Source organism: Anas platyrhynchos, chromosome 3, assembly GCF_047663525.1.
Source record: "Anas platyrhynchos isolate ZD024472 breed Pekin duck chromosome 3, IASCAAS_PekinDuck_T2T, whole genome shotgun sequence".
NCBI lineage: Eukaryota > Metazoa > Chordata > Aves > Anseriformes > Anatidae > Anas > Anas platyrhynchos.
This window is the reverse complement of record NC_092589.1, coordinates 25,581,891-25,606,233: the sequence shown is the minus strand read 5'-3', so window position 1 is coordinate 25,606,233 and position 24,343 is coordinate 25,581,891. Positions and strand designations below refer to the sequence as shown.

The following is a 24,343-nucleotide window of genomic DNA, read 5'->3' as shown; positions in this document are numbered from 1 at the left end:
TCTAGCTGGTATTCAGAGCTTCTATGCTTGTTAATAATGAGAGCCAACAACTTTATGTCTAATCCTAAATGGGAAAAATGCTTCCCACTTGACCTTTTGGATTTCGGTAGGCCTGACAGTAGCCCATAAGCACGCAGAAAGGCAACTGATAGCGTTCACATGTTCATGCTTCCCCGAGGAGTTGCAACAGGCTGACCTGATGCAGTCCTCCGTGGGAGGTGAGCATAGCTGTGAGTTGCCCTCCGGGACACTCCATGGAGGTGAACATGTAATCAGGTGTGTACATGCATGGCCCCTCCCGAAATGTTCAGTGTGGCAGCATGCAGGCAGCACGTAGGTTAGGAAGTGTTACAGGAGGGAGAGGAGGAGCTGTTTGATCGCTGTCATTACCATTCGCCCTGGTCGTGCTTAATGGTTTCCTGGCATTGACCCCGGCCTGATCTAGCAATTGCAGCAACTGGGTCGCTTTTGCAGCACTACATGGCCCAGCAGCTCCTGCTGGCACATACAGCTTGGCCAAGTCTTCTCCTTGCTGAGGTGATTCATCCTAGCCCACATACCGCACTGTCCTCCTGACCTTCTTAGTCTCCCTCTCACCTGCTGTAACTGTGTCACGCAGCCTGCTCCTGCTGCTTGGTTTGGTAACACAGGGCCGTGCAGGCAGGCCATAACTCAACAGTTTGCATGCTACCCTATACAGTCTCCGTGGATCCCACATCACGTTCAGACTATCAAAAACCTCCTCGGGGCTGTCCAAAAGGCAGGACAGACCACAGGCAGCAAAGGGGACTGAATGGCTGTGCCATTCCCAGCTCCAGCCAGGTGCTGCAGCCTTCAGCACCCCTCACCCCAAGTAGAGCACAGCCACTGGCCACAGAGCTTAAAGCTCAGCGCAGTCATCCTGTGACTGACGTGCTCCAGCACAACGCCAGACTTGGAGGCAGCTCAGCTTCGTGTTTCTGTATTATCTGCTCCACCCAGCAAGGCAACCTTGCATGGGTCCGTCCCTCTGGGCCAGCAGGATAGCACAGACGCATGGAGACCCTCCTGCCTGCAGCAAGCTGACTAGCAGGAGCAGCAGCACTCAGACCAGCTCCTTGACCCCCGGGCTCACTCCTGTGCAGCTGTTTGTCTGGGATAGATGGAGCCTGTGGGGGGGAACGGTCACCTCCAGCTTTTTCTTTCGAGACTCTGCCTGTGCAGCCTTTGGGTGTGCCTGAGAGCCATTATCTGCAAAGGCTGCATGCAGCCTGCTGAAGCCACCAAGGTGGCAAAGCAGCTAATAATTAAACCTGCTTTTTCGGTTTTACTGCTGGAGAAATGCTTCTGCAGCAAAGCGCTAAGGAGAACACAATACTCCTTTACATCAAGAGATTATTCAGATACCCAAGGTAAATACTGGCCTGCATTTAGCATGCTAATGTCTGTGCTGCTATCTATTTCCCCTGACAATTTCAGCAAGATCAGGGAGTTCCTCAGCCTTCTTAAAAATTCTTGGGACTGCTGCTTTTGAAGTGAAAAGGGGAAATAATTGCATTTCCAAAATGGTTTAGAACCTTAGAACAAATCTTAGTTTGTGAAATTTCAGATGATCACAACTGTAACATAAAGTGTACACAGGTGTCTGTCTGCACACAATCTTACAAACACGGTCCTCTTCCTGCTGAGTGTTGGTTAGAGGTAAAGAGCAAGGATTCCTGGTGCCCAAAGACTTGGGAAAACAATGTTGGCTTCCTGGTGCTGGAGACTAGAATAGTGTCAAAGCGTACCATCTGGGGCTTTGCTTGCCCCAGTTAAAAAAAAAAAAAAAAAAAAAAAAGACTGAAAATATAAAGGAAATGGCATGAACAGACAAGGTGGAGCAAAGGCAGCAAGAGAAAAAAAAAAAAAAAAAACAAGTAACAGGCAGAGTTGCCTCCTTCTGCCAGCCTCACCTGATTATTGGACGGTGGGGCAGTTTCTGCAGGTTTCTCTTTAGCTAAATTGGCTTATTAATAAGACATATTACTTGTATTAGACATAAGGGTGTCACTTAATGAAAACATTCTTCTTCAGCAAGTAATAAAACATTTGCTCAGTTTAAAGTCTGTCCTCAAGTGTTTTTGCTGGATGGGCGTTAAACTCATGTGGCTTTATTCCACTGAATAATCCCCAGGGAGAGCAGCAGTGAGGGTTGGTGGGGGAGAAGGACTGGAAACAAATAAACATTCTAAATCAAAAAGGCAGGACTTCATATGCAACCCAGGCCAGAACTGAATCAATGATTCCCCTAGGGCCAGGATTCCTCCTGCATTTACAATCGAAGGACAAGCCTTATAATCTTCCCCTAAGCTTTGTAAACTTCAGCAACTCTCCTTGGTTTGCAGACCTCTTGGTTCATCAGTGTCTGATACGGGGCAGCTGTCTGCCAGAGCTGTGAGCACCCACACTTTCACACATCTGGTATCACCCAGACCTTAAAACTTAAAAGAGTTGCCAGCTGGGGAGCGAGGGAAATACTCAGCATTTATCTGGATAGTGGGATAGTTTTTAGTTGGATATATTTTGCCAAAAAGACAGGACAGGTTTCTTTGGGAAAGAAACACATGCCTTTCACAGATGCTCTGAAGAATGAGGAAGAAAAATGTGCAACCTCAAAGACAAGTTCTGAAGTTACTGCTCAAAGGCTCAGCCTTAAGATGAGCATTGAAGTAACCTTAAAGCCTGACTCAGAGAATCTCACATCAAAGATGACTGCCTAAACTGTGGAGTACCTTTCTGAAATCCAGCCAGCAGTGGTTTCAGGTCATTGGGAAGCTGTCTCATTCCCCAGTACATCCAGCCCTGCTGTCTGGCTGTCCCCTGGCTGCCAGTGTGTTCTGGCAAGAGCAGCAACAATCACTCACATCCAGATGTTGGGAATGTGGCAGGAGAGGATAAATAAAACATTAACAATCATAGAATCATAGAATATCCTGAGTTGGAAGGGACCCACAAGGATCATCAAGTTCAACTCGAGGCTCTACACAGGACCACCCAAAAATCAGACCTCGTGTCTGAGAGCGTTGTCCGCATGCTTCCCAAGCTCCGGCAGCTCAGTGCTGTGACCACGTCCCTGGGCAGCCTGTCCCAGTGCCCGACCACTCTCTGGGTGCAGACCTTTTCCCTAACCCCCAGCCCGACCCTCCCCTGCCCAGCTCCATGCCATTCCTTCGGGTCCTGTCGCTGTCCCCAGAGAGCAGAGCTCAGCGCCTGCCCCTCCGCTCCCCTCGTGAGGGAGCTGCAGGCCGCCATGAGGCCTCCCCTCAGCCTGCTCTGCTCAGGGCTGAGCAAACCAAGGGGCCTCAGCTGCTCATCATGTGTCCTGCCCTCCAGACCCTTCACCAATTTCATGGCCCTCCTTTGGATGCTCTCTAGCAGTTTCATGTCCTTTTTATGCTGTAGTGCCCAGACCTGCACACAGCACTGCAGGTGAGGCCGCAGCAGCGCAGAGCAGAGCAGGACAAGTGCTTCCCCCAGCCAGCAGTGCCAGGCTTGGAGTACCCCAGGGCACGGTTGGCCCTTTTGGCTGCCAGGGCACACAGCTGGCTCATGTTCCACTTGCCATTGACCAAAACCCCCAGCTCCCTTTCTGCAGTGCAGTTCTCCAGCCTCCCATCCCCCAGTCTGTACGTGCAGCCAGGTAACAAGATTCAATGCAAGAGAACACCTCTGAAGGAATATGCTGCAAAGAGATGGCCTTAAAACAACTAAAGGGATCAGTGGACTTTTTGGCCCCAATGATTCTTGGTCAATTTTGTGAAAAATTCTCCCCAAAACCCATAGAAGAAGAAGAGATTGTGAAATGGTCATAAATGAGAATTCTCCTGTAGAACATGCACCTTGCAAAAGGAGTTACATGGAAATCCTTCGCTTCCTACACCGCTGATGTAGGGTTAATGTTTCTACCACCCCAGACATAAGACAATGAAACCCCCAGGAGCTGTAAATAAACTACTGCTGTTTAAACAGCCACTCCTGCTCCCATGCCAAAGGAGGATTAGCTCCAACAAAATGAAAAGAGGAGAAAGGATACCAAATATTATCATAACTTGATACCTTCTCAGTAATCAGTATAAAATTACTTAAAATTATCCTTCCTCTTCTTTGAAGTAACCACTTTCTAAAACAAATAAGCAAAAGTGACACAAGTGTGAGGAACCCTGATGAGAAGACAGAGCAGAGTGCATATGGTGACGGTCTCACCCTGTTAATTCAGAGTGAATTCGCCTCCTGTGAAGGTAGGAAATCAGGCTACCGGGCTGTCAACCCAAAGACTGGTATTAAATGAATTAAGAAAATGAGGAGGGTGGATGTTGCTATAGAGAGATTTCCAGTTTACCTAATAGCCTGCATTGGTAAGTTATGAATGACCCAGTAGCTGTGTAAAGACAACTCATCAGCATGTTTTTTTTCCTACTAGAAACGTGCTTAAAAGTAAACAAAAACCTTACTGACAGGTGATGGAAGTCCCAAATATGAGTTTCCCTAGAATAACTGTCAGGTTGAGAATTGTCTGTTGCTCTTTTCGTACTTTTTTTATTTATCAGGGGCAGGAAAGTACCTCAGCAGTAGCCAGGGGTCTTGAAGGCGTTAGATGCAGTTAGGGGCAGGTGATGCTAACACTGCATACACCTCCTGTTTCTCAGCACTGCTGAGGCTGATAAGAGTTGCCCTGGCATTAAAAAAGTGAGCAGCTACCATTCTTCCAGGGCTGAGTCACCAGGAAGAATGAGGCTGTAAACTGGGGAAGAAGCTAATTATTTTGTGTTTGGCTAGTCAAAAGAAGACAGGTCTATGTTTGCATATGATGAAAGCTGTCCTTACCACTGCAAAGATTTGGTTTTATTCAGTTTCTCTTCTTGATGCTTCTGAATTTCTATAAGGAAACAACTGGTGATTTTACTATAGGACCACTAAAAACGTTTGTTCACAGCCTGGTACTGTGGGATACTGGATCAGGACTAAAGCTGGCAGCGTCTTTGGCAGTACACGTTTATATGATAATAAAAATACATCCCTGAAGAACATACACGGTTTTTCCCCAACTTTGTACCAATGCCAATTGGTTACATACGAGATATCTTTACATGTCCACTAACTCCAAACTTCTGAACAGCTAAATAGCATTATTCAGCATGTGCTGTTCTCAAAGTACTTCACCATGGCATAGGAATTTCTTCAGTTCCACCTTATTAAGCTGATTTTTTTTAATTTTTTTTTTTAAGAAAGTTGGCTGTTCGCCCAAGCTGAAGACGTGGATAAACATCTTGGTAAGCAGGACATGGAGCCTGTATGGCACACAGGGAGCCTTTAGAAACAGTTCCCATTTCAGACAGGGAGTTTTGCATGCGACTGGGGCACTGCAGATATGGCAGGCCACTTGCAAACGCTGCAAAACATTGCAATAATGCTTAGAATCGACCCTTGTAGCAAGGGCTACTTCACTTCCAGAAAATGGCCTTGCAGCTGGAATCCAAACCGTCAAAAATGAAATTTAAAAAAAGCAAGGGACCATTAGAACAGCTGGTCAACTTAAGCCAAGCTTCTAGGGTTTTATATAAGAAGTTCCTGCAGAGCCAGATTTGAAAACAAAGCTCATGGTTATTGCCTGGCACGAGCCCAAGGCCGAGTTCCTTGGCTGGGCTCTGCTGTTCAGTTGAGCTCATTCCCTGGAGCACAAGCGGAGGACCAGGCTTCCAAGACCATGATTAACCCACCGCTTCTTGCCAACACTTAACTGTTTTGTTTGCACCCGCAGCCATGCCAGCAGCAAGTGCAAATTAGCAGCAGTTACAAGACTGGTCTGCTGTGGATTCCTTTAGTCTGAACGTGAGACAGCAAAATGAACAGGGAAAGAGGTTAAAAACATGCACAAGTGAAGGCTGCGGTTGTTCATACACAGATTCCCTTCCAAGCTTCTGAAGTAAGGTTTTCAGGGCTCTGCCCAGACAAATTCCCTGAACTTAGGCAATGCAGGGTCTTGTTTTCAGTACCTTAGTTAAGATCAGTAACTAGAAAAAATTCTTCCACGGCCTTTTGCTTTGTGCTAATGGAGGTCCATTGGACATGGCTTTGCACGGAGGTGAAGTTCCCATGTTTCTAGTTTCCTTTTGAGGCATCAAGCCCTGAGTCAGGAATTCAGCTTTGAAGAAGAGTGGGAAATTTAAAGGAGGGAGCTTTGCTTGTTGCATCCTCTGCAGAGACTGAGTAACACATTCTTGGCTGCTCGCCTGTATTCACCACACTGTTGATCTGTGCCCATCACATGGCTGAGGGTGACTGAAGGAAAATAGGTGAAAAGTGACCTCATGTATGAGGGTGAGGCCCAAGCCTGCCTTATGGGCAGACAGCTCCCTTTGAGCACATCACACAATTGTTTTCTGATCACACGGGTCCCTCTGGAAACGAACCTAATGGTGAGAAGGTTTTCCTAGCTTTCAGTTCACCTGGGGAGAAAAATTCAAAATGTGCCCTAAAGGTAAGCCTGTAATAATTCTTACAGAACTAGGTTATTTTTTCCAATCAACCAAATACTTCCTTGATTATATCATTTTCTTTAATGCTAATGCTTCCTCCTGCTTTTAGTTGCAACCACAAAGTACTTGCAATCCAGTTCAAGCTAATTACGTGGATCATTGCCATAGGAGGTATTTGCTTCACCTCCCAGGAAATCATTATCTGTCATGATCTGCCATTTGCCCTGATGGCTTTGTTTATGTTATCATCCAAGTCTCAGAAAGTCTATATTATCTTTCCCTAGTGGCAACTAAAGATTGATTAGCAGTAGCCAGGAACGACTTTAAATGGCAATTAGTGCTCAGGTTGGTCCGTGACTTTTACACTTGTGTTTGTCAGGCAGGATTTTCTAAACTTCCTGGATGACCTAAATAGGCACCTAGCTCTGGGGTCACTGCAGTATTCCCTGATGGTCTGTGAAGAGCTGAGAGGTCAGATATATAATATTGCTTCTAGTTGCAATTGGATGATAAAATGCATTATGAGCAGAAAAAAAAAAAATGCATTCACTGTTCCCTAATACTACATACAACTCCAGAGAGGTCTGTGGTGCCCCAGCTTGCCAGAGGGCTATTGATGTGACTCCTTGTCAAGGAAAGTCCGATTTGGTGGAAGCCAAGATTGAGAGCTCTACCTGAAGTGGCTTGTCTTCACTTCTGGTGAATAAGATGGATGCATTGTTCCTGCTGTGCCTGTGGCAATGGACGTTGTCCACACATTGCAGACAAGCGTAAGTATTTACAGACATCTCATGCTAATGAAGTTGAAGTCCAGCCAAGGTTTCACTGAATTTGAAGGGAAGCTTGTCATCTGCTTTACCGGGCTTCTGTTGTGTCCTTGGGACTTAGACTGATACATACGTGCAAAAAATTGTCTTATGCATAAGCTTCCTTCTGTTGACCTTACAAGAGCAAGACCTGCTGAAAGAGCTGATTAATCAGTAAAAAAGTTTTCAGCAGCTATCTTTGCAAATAAAGTTTTTCAGATTAGTATGAATAAATGAAAAAATTACTAGCTCTAGCCAAATATTCAAGCACCTGTTAGGTTCCTGCCATATTCCTCAGAAACGTGCATGTGGCATGTTTTATGACAAAAAAAAATGCATGTGGAAACTGCATTGTTTAGTAATCATCAGTCACTGCATGTCACGTCCTAGCCAGTTTCAGTTGCCAAGTGACACAGACATCATGCATTAAGACCATTAATATATATATTTATAAATCACAGTAGAGAACAATGCAGCAATAACTGGGCCCATGAATTACTTCTGCTCAAACCAGGTGAAACAGAAAGAAGTGTTATACATCAGTCACGATAGGAACCACTCAAAAAATGAAAGTTAATTAGTGAGATTTTTTCATAAATATCTTTTCTTGTCCAGAAAGAGCTTACATTAAAAAATAACACAATTTGTAGCTAGATAATGCTAGGTACCTCTGTGACCTTTCTTCTTCTGTATCATAAAACTGACTCATATCATTGGCAGCAACTTGAGTTATGTACTTTCATTTTGACGGAGTAAAAATGCATGTTGTATTAAGTCACTAAATGTCCGCAGATTTCTGTATCTCGGATCTAGTAATTGAGCGTGGGTGCAACCTGAAAGTGAGATCCAAATGGCAGGAGTCCACTTTGCAGAATACAGAGGATTTTTCTTCCGATAAAACTTCATCCTTTCATGGCAGCTAAGCCTCAGAAGTGCACTTTGCCTTCAAAGGAAGAAGTCAGATAAAGGCGTCGCTATCCTCAAGTATAGTCACTTCCCAGCACTGCTGATCTAGCTGAAAGCAAGATTAAATGACAAAGCAGTATAACATGTGGCACAACACTATCAGTCTGTGGAGCCTTTTAAAGTTGTAAAGACTAATATTTAACTTCCAGCTAACTTCTAAAGTAAATATACAAATAAAACTCACTTCTTATATCTGAGGTGGATTATATTATATGTAGCCTTAATTATGCCAAAGTCTTCCCCGGCTTTATGGTTATCATAATTCTTCTGGCTTCACGAATTACGCAAGGGAAGAACAGGGCACACACATGGCCCGAAGGCTGTCACTGTACCATCACTAGGCCGACTGTATTTTGGGTTATGAATGCTATGAAGAGCTTACTGGGAAATAGACATTGTCATTATCGGCATAGCAAGAAGTGCACGCAGACACTAAGATGATGAGCAGCATAAGTGAAAGCACCTTCTCTTTTTGGACAAAGAAAACTTGTAGCAGGGAGCTTCTGCTCTGCACGTTTTTGTGCTTGTGGGAAACTGCAGATAGACTCTTGAAGTGAGCACCTGCGAACAAGTTTGTGCCATTATTAGGATCAGATCGCCTTCTCCTGGCTTATTCGCTGAGTAAAGGTAGAAATGTGAATTTTCCTGGGAAAAAGCATTTTGTAGTTTGTTGTTACAGAGGATTTATCCTTCCACCTATTCAATAATATAGACCACATTAAAGGACTTTGTGATATTTATGTTTATAAATAGATGGTCTACTTTTAAACCTGATTTCCTTTAAACATTAAAAATCTGCCAGAAGTGCAGACCTGTACAAGATCCCAGTGCTGTCTCTGAGCTCCCCCCTGTGCCAAGCCTGTTACTGACGAAACGTAAGGCACACAGCAGGGTCTTGAGCAAGGTCTCACACAAAGGCTGAAGACGAGGGATCTGGTCCACATTTTTCCAAAAGCGATGCAACTTTCCTTCTAATCTATCTGAGCCAGAGTATGTTCCACGCACAGAAACCTTCTGTAACTTCAGAGGTGACTTCCGTATATCCTTTGAGTGCCCACAACTACAGACATTTCCAAAATTCCTGGTACTAATATTAAACAGCAGCGAGTATCTCACAACATCCAGCAGTGAACACTATTATCATCAACCTGTACGCCATGCAAGAGGAAGGTTTAGCTGTACTGTGTATATATATGTACAAATACACCCTTACTCTTAGGAGGTGACTATACCCCTCCCTCAGCACGATGGCAATGTTTCGCAAGCAGTTTATAAGCAATCTCTATTCCCATAAATATTCTATTTATTTCCTTGTATGTATTTGAAAACCTGAATGTGACTCCCATGCATGCTCTGGGGAATACAATTATGCATTTGTAGAAAAATGTAAATTTCAGGATTCCAAAGCAAAAAACCCGAGACATAATGAAGACAATCCACAAGGATATCTCCCCCTATGTTCAACATATGCTGCTAAGAAGCTCTTATTCCAAAAAAGAAACTCCAGAAAGACTACCTTTATCATACTACAACAATAATACTTCAAGAGAACATTGTTCGTAATGCATCTCAAGTAGCTCAATGCTACAGATGTATCTTAAGCAAAGTTCTCATTTATTTCTGCCAACATGATTGATAGTTTGCACACTCTGTAGCATTTCCTACTCATAATAGTGTAACTGTTAACTACGATTTTGATTTGACTATTTTTATAAAACATGCATAAAGATGCAAAATGGCAAATTACAGATAATTACAATCAATTGCACCAGCAAGTACAAAAGCATCTGTAACCTAAAAAATCCATCTTGCAGCAACATACTTATGATTTTCTGAAACAAAACAGGTAGAAACATATTTCAACCAGATCTTAAATTTTGTGTTAATGAATTATCCATAGGCTACAGGAGAGTCCCGTTGATTAAAAGGCAACAGTGCCATCTTGAGGTCAGTAGAGAATGAAATGACCGGCCCCAGAAAAAAAAAAATAAAAAAATTCAAACCCGCAGCATCTTAAGCAATATTTAAGAATGCAAAAGGAAAGTTACATCTTGCTACGTGGCACAGCCACAGTCCTCTTTAATATCTTCATCGATGATCTGGACGAGGGCATTGAGTGCACCCTCAGTAAGTTCGCAGATGACACCAAGCTAGGTGCGTGTGTCGATCTGCTCGAGGGTAGGAAGGCTCTGCAGGAGGATCTGGATAGGCTGCACCGATGGGCTGAGGTCAACTGCATGAAGTTCAACAAGGCCAAGTGCCGGGTCCTGCAATAACCCCAAGCAGAGCTACAGGCTGGGAGAAGAGTGATTGGAGAGCTGCCAGGCAGAGAAGGACCTGGGAGTGATGGTGGACAGTCGGCTGAATATGAGCCAGCAGTGCGCGCAGGTGGCCAAGAAGGCCAACAGCATCCTGGCTTGTATCAGAAACAGTGTGACCAGCAGGGCTAGGGAGGTGATCGTCCCCCTGTACTCGGCTCTGGTGAGGCCACACCTCGAGTACTGTGTTCAGTTTTGAGCCCCTCGCTACAAGAAGGACATCGAGGTGCTTGAGCGGGTCCCGAGAAGGGCGACGAAGCTGGTGAGGGGCCTGGAGAACAAGTCCTATGAGGAGCGGCTGAGGGAGCTGGGCTTGTTCAGCCTGGAGAAGAGAAGGCTCAGGGGTGACCTTATCGCTCTTTACAGATACCTTAAAGGAGGCTGTAGCGAGGTGGGGGTTGGCCTGTTCTCCCACGTGCCTGGTGACAGGACGAGGGGGAATGGGCTTAAGTTGAGCCAGGGGAGTTTTAGGTTGGATGTTAGGAAGAACTTCTTTACCGAAAGGGTTGTTAGACATTGGAACGGGCTGCCCAGGGAAGTGGTGGAGTCACTATCCCTGGACATCTTTAAAAGACGTTTAGATGTAGAGCTTAGGGATATGGTTTAGTGGGGACTGTTAGCGTTAGGTCAGAGGTTGGACTCGATGATCTTGAGGTCTCTTCCAACCTAGAAATTCTGTGATTCTGTGATACTAATTTTATTTATTTTTTTTTTACTAATATTGTTTGGTGATACTAATAACAGCAAATACATCAAAATACATATTTTTTCAAATTAGATTCTCTTTTCCATATACTAGACATTTAGAATACCTCTTTACATAAGATTAATGGTCCAAGAAGAAAACAAGTGTTTTAAAGATCAGCTGTTTTCTGTGAATGTTTTATAGCACTTCTACCTAGAGATAATAAATCTTTGTATGTAACATATGACAGACATTGCAGTTCCAAAGGATTTATTTTAATTCTTGAGGCAGAGTTCATTCATGAAACTTAAAGCACCCTATGCAACACCCACTCTAGAAAAGAACAGTGATAGCTAAGAGAGGCTGAAAGCTTCTAGAAAATACAGACTTGCTATTCCAAGTAGAATTGCTCCTCCCCGAAACACAGGTGCTAATACCCTGGACGGTGTCCTGTCCAGGACAGCAGAGCCAGGGGATCAAGTCTACGTCTCAGTTTCAAGAGAAACTGGTGATACTATACCCTGAAGCCAGTCTTTTAGGAGCTGACAAAAAGCCCTGCAGCTGTCCAGGCAGCAAGGACGATAAACTCATCACTTACGCTAAGCTGACAATCCCACTCATTAGTCAAAGACATTAAACTAAAAGTAGCCTGCTTTGAGAGGTCACCTAGTTAGTGAGAAGAGATACAAAAATCTTTTTGCTCTTTTGAGAGTTAAAAAAATATTTACAATCAGATAAAAAGCCACTACTTTCCCACATATACAAAATAACAATACTTCTATCAAATATTCTACATTATGTACAGCATCATTTTGACACAAACTGCAAATCTCTGTACTTTTTCAGCTGGAAGTTTTTTACAACAGATCTGGAACAATCTGTTTTATTACATTTGTTATTTACTTTTTTCAGAGATGTGTGGTACACAAAGAGAAACAAAAGGTTGTTTTTTTTGTTTGTTTGTTTTTAAATAGTACAATTCAGCTTGGTATCAAAACTACTTATTTTTGTAACATAATCTCTCACATCCTTATTTTGAACTAGCTGTAATAGACTAAAAGAATTCATATAAGGACCGTTAAGCTCTATTTTCAGTAGGTTCCAGCTCAAAAGAAGGCATAAATATCTTCCTATACATTTAATCAACTCTAAAAAGATAAATACCATATACCTATGTTACAGTTTCAGCGCATGCCCAAGATTTGCCTGCTTTTTAGCTGATAGTTTTTCTCCAGTTCACACAGAGCTTGAGCACGCAGATTTGCAGCATACAGGCGTCTTTTGAGATCAGAGCATTTCCCTTTGGGAAGGGGGTGCTTTTCCACATTAGCAGGCGGCACGGCATTCTCTTCGCTTCCGCCAAAGTGGACTTTCTTCTTGGTTGTAGACAAGGGGAACAGAAGCTCATTGTCTTCAGAAACAAAAAAACAAAAACTGAATTAGTGCACCTCAGCATTTATTGCTTAACTTTTGTCCTTTAAACCTGTCACCCATTTTACTGCCTACCTATGGATTTAAACGATCTAACTGAATACACTTCAGATCATAGCAAGAGTTCTTTTCCATTTTTGAGTAACATTTGAAAACAAAGTTTTAAAATCATTGTGGTAAAAGGATATATATATATATATCACTGCAGCTTCTGGAGAGAATCTAAGGAAATATTACTGGAAATAAGAAGAAAAACACAGAGTTTCTCCTGCAGGACAAAAAATAGGCAGTAACAATCCGGGTCAAAAGGGAAATGTGGAATTAAGCTCTCAGCTACTTAAAAACCTTGTCTCTCCTTCATAGCAGGGGCAACCCCAAGCTGCCTGTTGCGGTCCTTCTGTCCTACCCACATTGCTCCAACCCTATCTGCGTATTAAGTCAGTGGCATACAAGCTAGGCTCCAACTCCATGAACGTGTTCAGGTGCATCAGTAATTAATAAGGTGCTTCCTCTGCAACCTTCAGAACAGGAACTTCCACACTATAGCTATGCCTTATCCACACAACTGCCGCAATCAAGAGGCAGTTTGTTATTTTTGGTGACTCACTGAACAAAAACAACCATCAAACATTACTGTAACAGCTGAGCCGTCCCTCAAAAGAGCCAACTTCATATGACTTATCTTGAATAAGAAATACAGAAAAAGACCTTATTAGCTGTCCAACTGTCCTAATCATAACTCTGGTGAAACCCTAATTCTCAATTTGTTAGGCTAAAACAAGGATTTAATAAGCACAGAAAGGTGAAAAGGATCAAACTGAAAATGCCAGTGAATGTTTGAGGGCGGTGTAATTTCATACTAGTAATTGATACCTTTTTTAAACATTAAGAACCTTCCTAGGAAGCTGAAAGATCTCTGCAGAGATAGGGGCATGTCTAGGACATGGTCACAGAAACTCAGATTTTTGGTATTCCATTTCACTGTGAAGTGAACCACACAACTGACTGAGGAAGAAATTAGGTAGCTGTGTGAGAAAGGTGGTAACATTAGAGCAACTAAAGATAAAAGTAGCAAGTGATCTTGATAACATATTTCAAGAATGCTTAACACCATTTGTGTCAGGAGTGGAAGTATTTTAGAAACAGTATTACAAGAATACTGTAGAATGAACTGGAAGAGTAGCAAATATTGATACAGAAGTGTCTAATCAAATGACCTACAGCTGAGAAATAGCAAGAGCTGGTCACTCTTCCGCTCTAGGTTCACTTTTCTCTATTATCTAGATGTATTAATTACTCAAAGTGGCTTTGCTCCTCATAAAAAATTAATGTACATGTGAAGATCAAAATATAGTATGAAGGGGTTGCAGAAGAAAACAGAAGCATGTGCTGGAGCTTGTTTAGCTTCAGTCATCCACTACTAGAGGCAGCAACACAAAGCCCAAGACAAATGAATTTTGTGTTCTTTAATGTATCAAATACAGAGGGGCAGAATTGTCAAAGTAGACAGGTATTTTAGAGATGCTCAGGCACCATTAACTTCCAGTGATATTTTACTTGTGTTCTTGCCTGCCATGTATAGGCACTCCACAAGAAGGGGGGGGTGGAACAAAAAAAAGTTTGTTTTATTTGTAGTTGTGACAGTGACATACATTTATCTCACTTTATTTCTGACCAAAACTAAATGAAAAGATCTCTTGCTACATGGTGTTTTCCCATTTCTTTGTTCTAGAATTACTAACAAGACTCAGCCATTTAATAGCCCATGTCTGTCTCACTCTTGCTCTCCCTAGCAGAAAAGTATTTAGTTATCTATACTGTTAAAGATATCTAAGTCACAATGAACAGTAGGTACTACCTCTCTTTTTGTAGCAAGGACTTCAATATTACCAAGTCCAAAGCCAGTGTCAAATACTCATGAGCTAGTAACTCTGTAAAAATGAGTGGAATAGAGGTAGTGAAGTATGGCAGCACCTTTTTGAAGCCGTTCTTTGTTCTTGTGAATTAAACTGAAGCAAGCAAATAGCACTTTGAGATTTCTTCAGAGCTTAGATGATGCTTTGATCACAGCTAGGTGGCTTGTAACAAATATTAGTCCCCACTTTAAGGACTTTAGAAGTGGAACTAAAGCTGCAGTGATTAAGGACATAAAAATTTATTAACCAAATCAAACTTCTGTAAGAAGACAGTTAAAATAAGTACAGCTCTGAGAAAGCTTAGATCACAAGTCTGTACTTTGGTATTTCATGAGAAAATATAGTTTTAAAAGAAAAAAAAATAAATCAGTGCTGACAGTGGTAACATATTCATAAGCAAACATCGTTCATCAAGTCTTTCTGTAAAGGAGAAAAGCAGAAGTCTCTTCCCAGCCATGCAGAGATGATTGGGGTTTGGATTGCTACTGTGGGACTGGGTACAGCGCATTGGGTACCACAGGCATCCTTCTGGTCATACCAGCCCACATCTATCAGTGCAACTGGCTTCTTGTGTACTTCCATACCTGGGCCATCTGCAGAAGCTAATGTCCTCTGCTGTTTGTAGAGATTGTAGTTCCGCATCAAGTTCTCAGCTCTGTTTTGAAAAAAAAAATAATATAAGTTTAAGCTTTTTGTTGTAAAATTAGAAACTCTACAATCTAGCCAATGATAGGTTAGTAGATACCTAGCAAGTTTGTCCTCTGCCAGTCTCTCTCGAACACAGAGTTCTCGTTCTCTCTCTGGAAGTAGAAATATGGCAGTATGCAGGGTTAGAACGCAAGTGTTAAAGGGATTGTGCATGATGGATTTTCTTGCAGAAGATGACAGCAGTAACAGCCTGACAGATGCACCAATGTTTCTAACCCTATGGCTCTAAACAAAGCAACATAGCTGCTGTGTGAACCCAAGCTTTAACAAAACATTAATAAACCACTGTACAAGAGCTCCAAAGTGCTAGTCTTTAGAAAAAAAAGTCTGCCACACCTACAACAATGAAGCTACAGAAGCTTTATACTCTGCACATTATATCATGGCACACATGACACCAGGTCTGAATAATCATTTAGACGCCAGCTAACAAGTCAGCAACGACTGAACACTATGTTTTGCAGCAGCAGCTGCTATTCAGGCTCAGGAAGCTAAACATACATAGTTAAAAACCTGTGTTCAGAGTCTACCACATATGCAAAGTAGTATTTTATCTAGTCAAGATAAGTGACTAGATGAAACAGCCATCTGCATTGTTTGACAGGTAAGCTACCTGGAGGGTACAGCTGCTATAGAAGTGGCTACATTATGCTCACCTTAGGCTATACATTAAGGTAGCTAATGTTAATGCACACAGAGTGGGTGAAAAGCAGCCTACGCTGCACAGTGCAGGGCAATATATGCAGGCTTCCTGCATACTTTGCAGTTATTGCTCATTTTTAATGATCTTCACAGACCAGACTTCCATTTCTGAACTGGCAACTACATCCTAGTAACTGAAACCCAGAACAAACCTGTCTATGTGATCAAGTCCAAGCATTTTTGTTTTAGTCTTTAGACAGAGTTCTGCTAGCAACAACAGGGACATGACAGCCTAGGGCACTAAAATGAGGGGTTTGAAAATAGTCTACCTTTCCTTCCTCAGCACTTAATCTTTTCAGTCAGAATCTTATTGCCACCCCCTTCCCAAAGGGAAATATCATACGCTCCAAACGTTGCTCTCTGTCTTTAATGGCTTGCTCTCTTTCTTTCAATTGCCGCTCCTTCAGTTTCAGCTCATTCACTGGAGCATCCAGATGCTGCAGCCTCTCTGGCTCCCCAGATCTCCGGCCTCTTTTATCAGAGTTTTTTTTCAGCTCTTCTGTCACCAAGTCTGCTATCAAGGGGTGCTGCAGAATATCTTCAACAGAAGGTCGGCAATAATCCTAAAGGGAAGAAATTACTAACAGGTCACTTTACAACCAAGAAACATTATGGCCAGGGATTCCCTAGCAAGGCCCACCCGAGGTAGAAACCAGCTACGTGCCATACAGCAAAAGACAAACTCAGAGCATGAGTGGGGGCAGGCAGCCAGCAGAGGCAGGTGCCAGTAGATTCTGGAGCCAACACTCTGCATCTCCCCCTGTACCGGAGTCCTAAAGGATCCACACCTGTCTCAGGTTCTTGTTACAGCTTTGCTGTCCCATGCAAAGCTCTTCTCAACACCCCCATCCCACTTGTGTGGGCCAGGCCATATATTAGCCATGTAAAACAGAAGTGAAGACAAAACCTCTTCAAAGTTCCAAACACACTGGGTGCCATTTTAACCCCAAAGTTAGACCACAAAACTCCGCATGGGCCAGTACTGAGACACCATCTCACATAAGACGGCGTAATGCTTGAGCTGCTTCTTTTATTTATTTATCGGTGCCCTGAAAGCACTGTTTCCCCCACTTCCCCATGCAAGCGATATTGCAGGTGACAAGATGATAGCATCACCACTTCAGATCAGTTTGTTCCATAATTGAAAAGGGAAACTTGTACTTCACTACTAGTTCATATCATGGGTGGAAAAATAATAAATCGGTTCTTACCTTTAAATTCAGCATCTCTTTGAGAAGTTCATTCAACTGCTCTGAGTAACGATATGGTATTCGTCTGAACTTCCCTTCCCTTATCTTCTCTGCCAACTCCTTTTGGTTGTAAGCTCTAAATGGAGGCCTAAAGAAGAGTTTTACTGAAGTCTCTCACTAGTTTTACAGGACTTATTTTCATTAGAGTGTCAGATTAAGAAAAAAGCAGCAAGATTAGTTATCTCATGTCAAGACCAATATAGAAATAAAAATCCTAGGATTGGTCTTTGAAACTTTTAAGCTTTCATTTACACAAAATGTAATCACTTACACATTAAAAGTTACTCTTCTACATTTATTACCATGCTACTATACTTACGAGAGAGCACATAACTCATACAGGAGACATCCTAGAGACCAGATGTCAGATTTTTCATTGTATGACATGTGGTTTATTTGTTCCTAAAGAGAGAGAGAGAACAATCTTTATTAGAGACATTGTTCTCCTACTGCAGGATCAGTTGCTGTTTGAACCTGAATTAAACCATTGGTTGCTGGGGGTACTTTTAAGGTTCCTTCTTAATTAACTTCCTCAAGTATCTTACTCGTAAGGTCTTATCACGATAGCAATGCCACACTACAGAAGACTGAAGCATTGCACCAGTTTTCAACTGATAAAACCCCACATTCCAGGCAACATTAATCTTCTCCCCACCAAAAGGTACTATCAGTGGAAACACATTCTTGTTCGTTTCTCATACAAATTAGAATCTTACCCTCAGTGTGTAATTTAATAACTTCTTTACCTTGACACTGAGAAACAGAAGAGCTCTCTAGCTTCTCTGTTCCTTTTAAGGAAGCTACTCCAACGTAACTACCTTACATCTATAATATTCCAAGCACGTAATACTAATTAAGGTTACTTTTCACTGTATAAGAAGGTAGCAATGGTGTGAGGAAGAAATGAGATGAAGGTATCTGGAAGCTAACCATCTGCAAAATAACCTTGTCTCCAGAACATACACACACTTTATCAAAGAGTCACCTGCATTTAAGACTAATAACTCTTCATTAAATCCTCCTAAGTATTAATGGACTCTGAGATCAACACCACAGAAAACAGTTCTCAGAGGATGAAAGGGAAGACAAGGCACAAAAGGGAGCTCTTACCGGAGACATGTAATATGGAGTTCCAACAAACGTTTTGGCAAAACTGGTGTCATGGTGCAGTATTCTAGCCAGTCCAAAATCTCCGAGTTTAACATTCTGCTTGCTGTCTAGAAAGACATTTGCTGGTTTTATGTCACGATGCACAGTGACTGCACCATCACTCCGTCTATGACATTCCTTCAAGGCCAACGTCAACTGAGTCAACACTCGGAGAACAAAGCTTTCTTCCAAGTAATGCCTGAAAGACAAAAACATTTAACAAACATTAATAGATGCTTTATAGCATACACCAACTTCAGTAGTTGCTGCCAGTCTTAGTCCTATATTTTTAAACAGTTAGTAACATTATCAAGCTCATCACCTTTAAAGATAAGCTATCAGCAGGCATCTACATGTGTTAATTTAAAAGTAGAAATTGAAAAAAATAAACACATTGTAAGATGTAGGCTTCTGTTGCAGAGTCTGCATGACATTCCCTTCCTCCCTCAAAAGGTCTAACAGATATGCTGCATTTCCGTGCCTAACAACACGGGCATCAAATTGTAAACAAGCTGAGAGCTAAGACACCTGATTTTCAATGTAGCCCTCCTTAAATGAGGGCACCGGTTTGGTTTATACAGCTCCAGCGCCACTTTGGACTGCTCTCACAGAGCAGCACCATGTACTTGTTCAACCTAAGCCTGTGAAGATTAACATTATACTTCAGAAGTAGGGTTTTTAGAGAAGCATCCGATCAGCTGGTGCACCCGCTAGCAGAACTCCCAGCAGCGCATCACACCGCCCTCTGCACATTTCACAGCAGTTGCTGGGTCCAAAGGGCTGGACTCTGAGGCACAAGCTCAGAGACACATTTCACCTTAACCTCGCTCCTTTGGCTGCCCAAGACGCTTCACCCTACACACCCCCACACCGCCCCGAGGTACTCCACGTGCCTTTCCCTCGTGCAGCGGGTGATGAGGCTGGCCAGGTCCCCGCCGTCGCAGTACTCCATGACGATGTACAGCGTCGTGCTGCTCCTGTCGATGATGCGGTCGTGGTAGCGCACGATGTTGGGGTGCCGCAGCTCCCGCAGCAGGTTCACCTCCGAAACGAGCATCTGCTTCTCCGCCTCCGTCATGGAGCCGTAGTCCAGCTCCTTCCACACCAGCACCTGCGGGGGGACGGACACCGGCGCTCAGCTCGCCCAGCCCCGACCCCAGCCCCCTTCGCCGCCCCCCACCACGCCGATCACGGCGCCTGCCGCCGCCCCTCACCTTGCCGTCGGCTTTGCGCCGCACCTTGCGGCACCTGCCGTAGGAGCCGGCGCCGATGGTGAGCAGCACCTCGTAGTCCTCGGGCCGCCCGGGCATGGCGCTAATGGCGGCCCTCAGACCCCCGCCTCACCGCCGCCGCCGTTTGAACGCGCCGCCCCGCCCTGCCATTGGCCGAGCGGCCCCGCCCTGCCGGGGATCCCCGCTTCCCATTGGCTGCCGGGGTAAACAGCGCCCGCCCGCTAACGGCCGTTGCAACCGCCGGGAGGCGGCGCGCGGCCGCCATGAGGAGAGCCACAGCGGGGCCGGCCTGAGGGGGGGGGGGCGTGACCAGACCCAGCCTGTTAGAAACGATAGAAAAGCGTTCTGGGAAATAACCCTCTGAGACCAGCCGGGAAAAACTGATTCTTCAAGAAATCAGTGTTAAAAACTCCACAAAAGTGACAGAGAAAGCATATGAGGACAGCTGTCCTACCACAGACAAACAGCTTCTGCAAATAAACCAAAGGGTGCCAAGGCTCAAACGTAAATTCGGCAGCAGGAATGTGTGGGTCCGTGTCCAAATGTTGAGCCAGCAATTATCATCAGTATTATTATTAAATTACATTGTATAACACTAGAATACACTGAATGGCATTACAGAGATTTTAAGTATATGCTGTATGATTTAGCATCATTTAGGGTATTTTTGGAGTGATACTGGAGTCAGTCGTGGACTCAGTTTAGCTTGATCTCTCTTAATTGTGTGGAAATGGCACTCTGAAGCAGAAGTTGTAACACACTTGTATAGATCCTGAATCAGGTACAAAAATGAGCAGTTTTAAGGCTTTAAAAATGGTATGGGGGCATAGGTGTTATGCTCTCACTGAATATGTATGAAATATTCTTATATTCTGAAGGTTTAGAAAAAACAAAGCCTTTGCGTTAATCATCAGGAGGCACAAAAGCTCCTTTTTTATCCACTATAAGAATTCTATAGCTTTCTATCTGTAGGTGCCTACTCATTACAGGAAAAAATGAGCAATTGAGTATAAAGATGTATATAGTTTTGTTGTTAATGAGTAACAGGGTACTCTAAATCATTCATTTTTATCATTAATTTTAATTATTACCTTAAAATGAAATTCCCATATACAGTATTAGCTTTGTAAATAAATTACGGCATTATGCAATAAGAATGACACAAATTGCAGTATGCATTATGCAGGCTGTAAGCTTCATTTCTGGTGTCAAATCTCTCTCTGTTTCAAACTTCTGTACTTTTAAATTAGCAAAAGGTCATCATGCATCCCCACTGTTATCAATGGGAGCCTTTCTATTTATATTTCAAAAGAAACAGAGTAGATTTTGAATACTGTGTTTCGTCTAGGGTCTATCTTAAAAGTTTCCTTAGAAATGTTGGTTTGAATCATACAACTGTCAAAAGGTCATGCTCCAAAAACCAGTAGCACAGTCATTTTTGTTCTAATTATTCCTATTTTAAAGAGCTTGATAAAGTGAGAAAAACGCATTTCTAAAAATTAGTATTAATTTTTTCTGTAGGTGCTCATTTTTCTTTTTCTTTCCCATTCTTACCATATAAGAGAACCCAGAGTCTAATGATTCCAATAATATATTTCAAGTTTGAAATGGAGACCACTTTTGTCAGGTGTTGTATTTTCAACTCTGATCTCTAATTCAGAAGCAACTCTTAGATTTCTAGTCTTGAAAATACATGTCCTGACTTCAGGTCTTTGAAAGCTACAAAATAGTTTTTGATAATCTATTTATCTATTTTTAATATTGCTTGCAATATTTTATTTTTTACATCAATTTTCACCAATTATTTTCTAAAACTTGATAAAAAAAATAAAATTATTCTATAGTTCATTGCCAAAGTTTGGTAATTTGTGTGATATCTATCATTTTTTGCCATAAGGGGTACGATTTTCCTTACTCTAGGGCCTAGTTACCTGACAAAGTATTAAACACTGAAGATAGATAATATGGTAGATGAAGTTCTATTTCTCTTAGATATTTTCTCTTTTGTGCATGGAAATAAGTAACACAAATGGTTAACACTTGCTGTGGGAGTCCAACTGAGTATATTTATCCAGACTGATAGCAAAAATAATGTATTTTAAAATACTATAGCAAATTAAATTATTTTTGTGGCGACTTTATTTTTGTTAGCCAATCAGAGAAAATTGCATGGAAGTAGAAGTTCAGAAACAGAAAACATGCCCAACTGGAAAAGTACTCAAAATACATACAGACAGAGGTTTCTAATGAAAAATAAATGTACTTGGTAAAAAATAATTACAAAAATATCTGAAGAAAATGTTGTCTTTTCTCTTCAAAGGCACATGAAATCATATTCCAGGATCTCAGAAATATGTTGAAGTCCACCAGCAAAAAGGAGGAATTGAGTACACGGCATCAGCAAGGTAAGAGATCTTAAAGAATTCCTTTAAATGACAAAAAGAGAAATTATAGAAATTGGAGCGACTGAGACATTGGTGTGTTATTTTAGTACATTTTCACCATCTAAGTAAATTGTTTTTTATTTGATTAGCAAGTGTATGTTTGTTTGTTTCTTTGCTTGTTTTTTGAACTTTTCTCACTTGGTCTCATGAACACAAATTTTACGTCTACCAAGAATTACAATACACAGATTTTATCATCAAAATTCATATCTAGAACTAAAACAAAATCAAATAATAAAAATGCTGGGATATTACATCGTAGCACTCTCCTCCTTTAGAAACACCCCAGTGTGGAAAACCTTCTGTATCTAAACAGATGACTGGGTAAGCAAAGATTAATGAAGCATGCAGAACTGTTTATTTGATTTCAAAAAAAAAAAAAAAAAAACACTCAAAAACAGCTTTCTAGAACAATTTAATGTGGCGAAGCAAAGTTCAGTATAATCACTATCAACTGAGATGTAATAATGCTTTCCATGGAAATATTCCAGTTTACTGGAAATTCCAGTTTTATGCATTCTGGAATATTCCAGTTTAATGCTTTCTGGAATATTCCAGTTTACAGTATTTAGAATCAGAAAATTTTAGATGTTTATACCTTTGTCAGACATCCATATTCAACAAACTTACATATGGAAGATGAGGATAATAGCTCCATAATAATAGAAAAATTCCAATGTATTTATTCATGGCATGTGATTAAATGTCAGAAAAAAAAAAAATACCACAGTAAAATTTCCTAGTATTTTTCCTCTACTGGTTTGAAGGGGGAAACAAAGAACATGTTCATTGATGAATTTCTGCACAACACAGCTGTGGACAGGGCAGAAAGGAACAAAATTTAGAAGCATCAATTATAGTGCTTAAGTACACTTTACTTTTTATGCTTTGTAATGTTAGGATTCAATGCCAACTTAGACTCCAGAAGAAATATGTGCAGCAAGCAAGCTTCAATAGGGGAGTTTGTTGCAGCAGCCACACCTTTACAGTTTTGTAAAAAAAACTTTTAAAATGAGGAAAACCATAAAAGCACATGATATAAATACAAATTCAGCAGCAAGTTAAGTTTCTGCATGTAGCACTGAAAAAAAAAAGCTAACAGTGATGGTTTTCATGAGACAAAGACTGAAGAAAGTAAAAAACACATTTTTGCATTTAGAGAGGGCAGCACGTGAATTCCACTAAATCCAGATTTGCTTTATGCGTTTCTTATATTCTGTAAGGGAATATTTCAATACATGGCTGGACATTTTGAAAGTATATAATTACCTAGCTCTGACTCTTGAAGTGAAACTAATGTCCCTATCTACTATCTGTGTCTCCATGTATATGCATATAGCATTCATTTACTTCATCAACAGAAGGCGCTTGAATTGTTCTTTAAGAGTACTATTTAAATTGAGTAGGAGACCAATTTTTAAGGTGCTTTGAGGTGCTTTTTTGAACTTCAAATGTGAAATGCCTGAGTAGCATCAAATCCTGAACTCATCAAAATCTGAAGAACTGGAATTGTCCCCAGGCAAGAAAAATATTATGGCAATTTCTGATTTCTTTTCTGGTCTCTCTTGCTAACTCATCTCTACAGAGATAGACAAGTTTATATTTTATTCCTTGTTTTCTTCTCTTTTGAAAGAGAAGTACTATAGTATAGTAACCTTCCAGATTGACATTTGTAGGTAGTATACATTAAAATTTTTGACAAAAATGCTTTAAATAAAAGAATAAGTGAGTATTTTGCGTATCAGAGCTGCACATTTTTGTTTTTAAATAAAATCAAGTATTTTAGGGCTTATTATGTGTAACAGTCCGTCTCAAATATATTTTTTTTCCCATTTATTTATTGCAGTCCCTTCAGACATACTGGGAGAAATGTTTTCAAGCAAAGCCATCACCAGGTTTGCATGCACTGCACCATTGTTGACACAGATGGTTTTGTTGCCAGGCCACTCATTAAGTCTCTAACCTCCATGATTATGGACCCATGCTATCCACAAAAATAACATTATTTCCTCTACCTTCTGTCTCCTGTAGGAGAAAAAGGCACAGGAATCGCATTAGACATTAAACAAACATCACAAATAGTGACAGCAAAATTTCTTCCACATTTTCTCTAAGGCCTTTGCACCTGGGAAATGCCACGCAGTTCAGACCTGCTCTGTAGGGATCCAGCACCTTTCTGTACGCTCAGGAGGTAGTAAGGCAGTAAGACAGCGTGGAGCTGCCAAATATCTCCTGCCTC

The 24,343-nt window shown here is 41.8% G+C and overlaps 1 protein-coding gene and 1 long non-coding RNA gene across 3 annotated transcripts in view; one reads left to right on the top strand and one right to left on the bottom strand.

Annotated features, from left to right (window-relative positions):
* Positions 1 to 11,525: 11,525 nt before the first annotated feature.
* Positions 11,526 to 19,817, bottom strand: NEK2 (NIMA related kinase 2). Its single transcript, XM_027453028.3, has 9 exons — positions 19,643 to 19,817; positions 19,322 to 19,539; positions 18,390 to 18,627; positions 17,599 to 17,681; positions 17,241 to 17,367; positions 16,373 to 16,592; positions 15,365 to 15,419; positions 15,204 to 15,274; positions 11,526 to 12,683 (listed from the first exon to the last, which is right to left on the bottom strand). The coding sequence occupies exons 1-9, from the start codon at positions 19,736 to 19,738 to the stop codon at positions 12,457 to 12,459; spliced, it is 1,335 nt and encodes a 444-aa protein (XP_027308829.2). The 5' UTR covers positions 19,739 to 19,817; the 3' UTR covers positions 11,526 to 12,456.
* Positions 19,806 to 24,343, top strand: part of LOC140002114 (uncharacterized) — a 23,472-nt gene continuing 18,934 nt past the window's right edge. Inside the window, exons 1-2 of one of the 2 annotated variants that reach the window (XR_011808101.1) lie at positions 19,806 to 20,190; positions 21,981 to 22,065. This is a non-coding gene — a long non-coding RNA (uncharacterized lncRNA). The remainder of the gene's footprint in view (positions 20,191 to 21,980; positions 22,066 to 24,343) is intronic. The other variant, XR_011808100.1, reaches the window with a different exon arrangement.